Source organism: Triticum dicoccoides, chromosome 7A (genome assembly GCF_002162155.2).
Source record: "Triticum dicoccoides isolate Atlit2015 ecotype Zavitan chromosome 7A, WEW_v2.0, whole genome shotgun sequence".
In the NCBI taxonomy this organism is placed as follows: domain Eukaryota; kingdom Viridiplantae; phylum Streptophyta; class Magnoliopsida; order Poales; family Poaceae; genus Triticum; species Triticum dicoccoides.
The window spans coordinates 645576697-645584118 of record NC_041392.1 but is presented as its reverse complement, the minus strand read 5'-3'; the positions used below and the strand labels follow the sequence as shown (position 1 = coordinate 645584118).

The 7422-nt window shown below is 38.3% G+C and overlaps 1 protein-coding gene across 2 annotated transcripts in view; it reads left to right on the top strand.

The window, feature by feature from the left end:
• LOC119329657 (glutathione synthetase, chloroplastic-like) overlaps nt 1-5077 on the top strand; it is a 16893-nt gene extending 11816 nt beyond the window's left edge. For both annotated transcript variants that reach the window (XM_037602720.1, XM_037602719.1), the window contains exons 5-13: nt 87-209; nt 284-364; nt 506-586; nt 674-743; nt 965-1086; nt 1441-1580; nt 1657-1849; nt 1923-2050; nt 4691-5077. In XM_037602720.1, the coding sequence (XP_037458617.1) occupies nt 87-209; nt 284-364; nt 506-586; nt 674-743; nt 965-1086; nt 1441-1580; nt 1657-1849; nt 1923-2046 (934 nt within the window). In that variant the 3' untranslated portion in view covers nt 2047-2050; nt 4691-5077. The remainder of the gene's footprint in view (nt 1-86; nt 210-283; nt 365-505; nt 587-673; nt 744-964; nt 1087-1440; nt 1581-1656; nt 1850-1922; nt 2051-4690) is intronic.
• The last annotated feature ends 2345 nt before the right edge of the window (nt 5078-7422 follow it).

Below are 7422 nucleotides of genomic sequence, written 5' to 3'. Positions count from 1 at the left end.
TCACCCCGTGAATACCTCTTGCCTTTTTAAAATGGGGAGCTGATTGAACCATTTGATGACAATACCAATCTGAATGCAACGTGCAGAAATCTGATCAGACACCATGAGAGGGAACTTGGTTTGGATCCAGCTAGTGTTGTTGGAAACACTGCGATAACCCAGCACGCCGAAGCATTAGCCACTGCATGGGCCGAGTACAACAACCAAAGGTTACGTGTTTAATTTGATGCAGACATGTACCTTCTTAAGACTTCTATACTAACTAAAAGTTTTCCTCATTCAGCGCAGTAGTTCTGGTCGTTGTTCAAGCAGAAGAAAGGTACATGTATGACCAGTACTGGATCACGGTCGCGCTGAGAGAAATATATCCTTCAGTCTATGCTAATGCCATCTTGTAGCTTTATACTAAATGCCACTAATACAAAATGCAAAGGAATCTCGTTCGATTTCAAAAAAGGTCACAACATGCATATGTATAATTTTTTTCCTTAACTTCTGTTTTCACGTATGGGGTCACGACTATTCGCAAGACAATGGCAGAAATAGAAGCGGAGGGGGATTTTCGTCCTGATGGGACGCTCGTGATGTAAGGTTTCTCTCTACAAGAATGTTACTTGCGATGTCGCCATGCATGATTTGAGCAACATATAACTCTGTTTGTTTTGTCATTCAGAAATGGACGCCCAGTTGCAGTAGTTTACTTCAGGGCAGGCTACTCACCGGCTGATTACCCATCAGAAGCTGTATGTCTATCTTTCGTTTTACTATGATTAAACTTGATATACGGTTAATCTTTTGATGTGTTGAATGGTTCATTCTTTTGATGGGATATAAACTTTGAACATAGATGTGCAAGCACAAACATAAAACTTCAGCATTGATTTTGTCTAGTACTGTTTACCGTAGTTCAACAGAATTACTGAAGTAGCTGCTATTCAAACAACCGCTGCATTTTTTCTTGAAGGAATGGAGAGCAAGACTCTTGATCGAGCGTTCTTCTTCTATTAAGTGCCCATCAATAGCACACCATCTTGTCGGTACAAAGAAGATTCAGCAAGAACTGGCAAAGGAAAAAGTGCTTGAAAGGTAATCCCATTTCATTATTGTTGCATAGTGACACATGACTCGCTAAAACTTAATACCAAACCACATAATAAAAATGTAACTATCAGGTTTACTGTAATAATAATATATTGTTAAAAATGTAATTATATGAAGAAAAAAACTAATATAATGATATGATTTCTTTGTAAATAGTCTATATAGCATTCAGTCCATTCATGGTCAAACTTCAGAAGTTCAGATAGTTTGACTACACAGATAATTGGAAGTCAAGTAAAAAAGAACATAAAACAAAATATCTAATGGTACTTGATATTTATTTTTATCAATGGTTCCTTCTACACATGATTGCTATTCTGACCCTGCATTTCATACTAGGTTTCTTGACAACAAATCCGACATCGAAAATGTACGAAAATGCTTCGCAGGATTGTGGAGTTTGGAGACTGACAATATAGTCAATTCCGCTATTGAATCACCGGAGTTGTTTGTTCTCAAACCACAAAGGGAGGGTGGAGGTATTACCTCAATCTCACTACGCAGCCAAAATGTTGGACACTAATGATCGATGAGTAAACCTGATATTCCATTCAGGGAACAACATTTACGGTGATAATCTGCGTGAAACGTTGATTCGCCTTCGGAAGGATGGAAGCAATGAAATTGCAGCATACATCTTAATGCAAAGGATATTCCCACCAACATCCCCCAGCTATCTTGTCCGCGAGGGAACTTTTGTTAGGGATAATGTGGTTTCTGAGTTTGGAATATTTGGAGCCTACCTGAGGTAATACATTATCAGCCATTGTAATATTTGACATATTTAACACTTCATAAAATTGTTTATTTCATGGATATAGGAACAAAGACAAGGTCATTATAAATGATCAGTGCGGTTATTTGTTGAGGACGAAAGCAGCTTCACTAAATGAAGGTGGGGTGGTCGCTGGATATGCGTTTTTGAATAGCATATTTCTGACATGACAAGGTAAATACATTACATACTTATGTTTCATTTATCATATATGAAAACATGTCGAATATAGGTAGTTTGAACAGAACCAGAGGAATTTAAAAAAGGTAGAGCCTACTCATGTGAGCTATCAGAAAGGCGAAGTGGGGACGTTCCTGTTTCATTATATTGGTTCCACATCTGTAAGCTCCTGAATAAGGAGTGGGATGGTATAGAGGACATGTTTAAGAAAAATATTCCAGTCAACTTCGACAGTGAAAGGGATATCGATGTTCATGTTGTCATTCTCCAAGGTACATAAGGAAGGTCGCAAAAGACTGGAATATTACAAAACCAGATTCTTCTGTTAATCTGACAATCATAAGCTGGCGCAAATAACGTACAGCTAACTATTTAAAACAGTACTTTCCGACCTAAGACACAGGTGGTCTCAGGGTGGAGATTCGGAGATAAAATAAATAAATGTTTGCTCACCAAATGTTCAAACTATTAAATGATGGGTATGGACATATATATAGTAAGAGCTGTTGCGAATTAAATCACTAATTCCAAAACGCTGTTACAAGTGATAGTGAAACCTACAAATTCTCCATTCTGGAAAGGTCTCGTGTGAGTTAAAGTGGAATTCTTTTAAAGGGTTCCTTCCAAGTTGGTAATGGTAACAATGATAGGTTTGGCGAGGATTTTTGGCTCAGAGATACGCCTCTTAGTATATGTACGCTGATTTGACAAATGACAATATTTTATTGGGAAAAAGGAAGGTAAAAGTCCCCCTTAAGATCAGGATTTTGGATTGGTATATACTAGCACATATGCCCGTGCGTTGCAACGGGAGATAAATATTATGTATTTAAAGTCAGTGCAATTATATGTGCAAGCAAAATCTTATGTGCACACGAAAAAAAGAACGTTTAGCTTCTCGGTTTCGCCGCGTGTGAAAGAATCAATCCGCTATTTTTTCATTAATTAATCGAGAGCATTTAGGAGTTTTGTTACGTCACCGTACGTCACATAAGGCACATGAGTTATTCAATCTACTTTTCCTTTCAATCCTTTCGATCGAGGGGATTTTAAGGTATGAATTTTCTAAATATTCTAGGAGACATGAACAATTTTTTAAATACGGAACAGTTTTTTTAGTTATGTACACTTAAAAAAAACACGAACAAAATAAGAAAAGGAACATCTTTTAAAATTCAAAATCATTTTATGAAAATACCAAATTCTTTATAAAAACATTAACATTATTTGACTTTGTGAACATTTTTTTAAAACGGGAACATGCGTTGAAAATTCATAAGATTTTTAGAAAATGTGTATCTTTATACAAAGCATTATTTTTAATTGTGCAAATTTCACTAAAAAAGAATATTTTTCGAATTTCGAGCATTCTTTAAATGCCATTTTCATTTAACACATCTCGAATAATTTTTAAAAACAATAATTGTTTTTTTCTAAACGGGAATTGTTTTTGCATGTTCCGAACATTTTTCAAAATAGCAACAAAATTTCGGAATTCTTAACATTTTCAAAAAATTGTTTTTCTTAAGTCTGAATTTTGTTGAGAGTTTTTAATTTAAGAAATAAATACTAAAAGAAAAATAAACGTGGAAGGGAAGAAAGAGATAGGGAAAGGAGAATAAAATAGAAGTAAAACATTATTTGAATTTTTGATTTTTTTTAAATTGGAACATGTGTTTCATAAGATTTTTAGAAAATGTGCATCTTTTCTAAACGAAGATCATTTTTAGTTGTGACAATTTAAATAAATCAATAATATTTTCTTAATTTGATGCATTTTTTGAAATGCCAGTTTCTTTTTAGACATCTCGAACTATTTTGAAAAGTATGTTTTTTTGCAAAAATCTGAAACTTTTTGCATGTTCTGAATATTTTTTAAAATAGCAAGAAAATTTTGGAATTCTGAACATTTTCAGAAAATTGTTTTTTAATTCTGAACGTATTTTGAGAATTTTTAAATTACGAAATAAATGATAAAATAAAAATAAAATTGGAAGGTAAAAACAAGATAGAAAATAAAAATAATAAAAGTAAAACACAGAAAGAAAGAAAAATGGGCTATCCCAATATTCGTTGTCCTGTGCAGAACTCGACTATTTATCGCCGAGTGCGGGAAATAGTATTTTATCAGCTGCATGGCCAGACAAATCAGTGGGCTGGCTTCGCTGGGCCAGAGTGCGCGGCCCATGTACGGAAATTCTTTTTTAGCAAACAAAGGCATAAAAAATTAGTACCACCTCGGATAGCAAAAAAAGTTCTTTTCGGCGGTGAACGGATGAAAAAATTGACGAAACGCACCTTGCTTTATTAGTAGGTATAGATTTGTACAATCATGTTTTTTGCGGGGCAATCATGTTGGCTAAGGATAACTTAGCAAAATATATCTGGAATTGTAGTAAAAAGTGATGTTTTCGTGACGAGGATGAAACAATCGAGCACTTCTTCCTATTGTGCCCATTCATGCGCTTGTTATCGTAGACGGTCCATGTCTTGTTTAATATTCCAGCGCCTACTAGTATCTCTAATATGTTAGGGAATTAGTTGTGTGGGGTGGATGAGAAACTTAAGGCTGAAATCCAAGTGATATTATTAGCCTTATGTTTAACAATGACAAAGTTTCCATTTCTTTTGCAGGCCGGTTATCCACGGGCTACGCACCGGATCCATATGTAGTCCTTACATCAGCATGTGGAGGCTCGGGGCTTCTAGACTTTGGATGCCAGCAATTGGAGATGGCCGTACGGGCTATATGGTAGCATAGAACTAGGTTTAGTAATGCATGAGAGTCTTATGTACAAATGTATTGTTCTTGGTTGTGTCCTTTTTATCTATTTATGTAATGCCCTAAAATTGTATAATAAATGGCTATGCGCATCAATCGATGTTGATGCCCGGTGTAACACACCTCCTTTTCTAAAAATAACCAAAAGGCAAATAATCGGGCATAATCTTTAGGAGGGGGGAATATTGACATGTATGGACCAAATAGTAAGTGAACAACTCTGCTTTGGATATTGGGAAGACGATATGAGAGGGCATCACCACATTGGTTTGTCTCTCTACTTTTATTGACCTAGGGGTGTGTGGATGGGAATGACTAAAGATGTGGGGTAATTGTGAGTGTCGCCAACGAAGACGTGGAGGAAGCTCGACCTTCCTCGTCAGCTGCCATCTCTGGCCTTTTAGTGGTAACACTAGGTGGATTCATTGCCCACTTAGAGGTGCCGAGCAGATGCTTTAAGCCTAAACATGGCAAGGTCTTCATGCCAGGATAGCTCGATGGTCACTCTCCCGGTGAGGTGGTGTCTCGGGGATTTATTCCCTTCTCTCCTATGCAAAAGACTCTTGTGCAATAGATTTGTAGGCTAAGCCAGTGGCGGAGCCAGGATTGGAGCAAGCCCCGGGCCAAAAAAAGATTTTTGCCCAAAGTTAAAAACTTGACGTTTACAAGGCTTTTAGCTACCACAAAAGATACCCAGACAAAATATGGCTCAATTGCATGAAAAATTAAGAATTTTAGCTCAATGCTTAACGATACAACAAAATAGGTAAAAACATGTGAAGAACTACAAAGAATAGTATGTGATAAAAAAGAGTATCAAATCAATGGTTTGCTTCATCAGTGCCTCACATAACCTCATCATTGGTGGAAGAAGGGCCAACACCTTCGAGACATTAAAAGCAAAATTTCATAAGAGAAGGCGTAAACATCAAGTGAAACAATTATGATTCATATAAATCTAAAAACTCACCCCCTCAGTTGCTTGATCCCCTCCATCTGAAAAGATAAGTGTAGACACACTCGTTCCGGAGGCCGGTGAAAAAAATCTTTTCATCTTCTCTTTCTACAATACGAAATGAAATGGGCAATTAGATAAATATGAGTTCAATAATACACTAGATATATGACTTGATACTCACATTATTGCAATTAAATTTTACTTTGGAGTGATACACACTAAGACAGATTTCACACCGACATTGTAGAACATGATACAAGTGGAAGCATGAGGGGAAACCGGGAAAGCATCAAAAAAATATCAAGGTAGGTATGGCAGTCAAGAAGCTAGGCGCGCCAGGCGATTGGGCGAACAGCGCAGAGCCACACAGGAGGGCGGTACGGCGGTGGCCGAGACGCCGGTGGACGGCGGCGTCGGCGCAAGTGCTGGAGTTTGGACTTTGCAGATTGATCTTGCGTGCGTCGCATGCGAGTTAGGTCGGCAGCGGGTACGCGGTCGCTGGCGTCTCCTGACAGATTCGTGATGGTTTTTTTTCTTTCTTTGAGAAATCGACAGATTCGTGTTGTGCGTGCGTCCGTCAGTTTCCTATTTTCCTGTCACATGCGTGCGCGAGTGGGAGGTCTCCTCGTGCGTGCGTCCCTTGGCATGCGGTGAGACAACCCATGACGCTCTGGCCCTTCATTTTACTGGGCTGTACCCCGGACCTGCAGAATATCATACATATATAACAGCCTAGCAGAAATTCCATGCCCCAGGCCTGGGCCCTGGGTGCCCGGGGCCCAGCTCCGCCCCTGGGCTAAGCCAGGAGGATACTAACCCGGTGACCCTACCTCAATAGACAGTGGTGGCAAAAACGACAAACTTGCACTTTAATATAGGGTTTCCACTCGCTCGGGGGCAGCCAAGCCACCTGTTGTTTGGGTAACTACGCCTCAATGAGCCCCAAAACAGAGTAGGGCGTTTTGGAGCTCGGCCTCCATGAAGGCTGGATTTTTTGAAAAATTCAAAATTTGCACTTTTCAGTTTCAAAAAAATCGGAAAAAAAATCATACAAGTAAACAAGGATGTTATGTGTATGTATGTAAAATTTGAGGATGAAATACCCTAAAATGCGATCTATGCAAAAAAGACAAATTCATGGACTTTGAGGATGAATTGTGCATCTACTAAAAAGCCTTAGATTTGTTCTTTTTGTGTAGCACTCATTTTAAGGTGTTTCGTCCTGAAAATTTACACACATATGCTTTATGTCTCTAAGTATGTGTGTGTTTTTTCAAATGAAACGTGAAAATTTGAATTTTGATCAAGTCAAACTCAGGCTCCCATGGAGCCCGAGCTCTAAAGAGCATTTTCGCCCAAAACATAACTATTTAATTGACAGACCGGTCATAAATTGTGCATTACCCACCACGTCCCCAAAATTTAACACCCCACTCATCGACAATTTAATGATAAAAATCTCATGGATAATGTAGCGACGAGCTTCCGCCGCTGGATCACCACACTTGTTGAATCAAATTTCATATATCATCTTAAACTCCAAATCAAGCATATCCCTGCGCATTAGAGGAGGATGATCCCATCATCCCTACCCCCGCCTCTCCGATATCAAGCACCTCCCGCAAT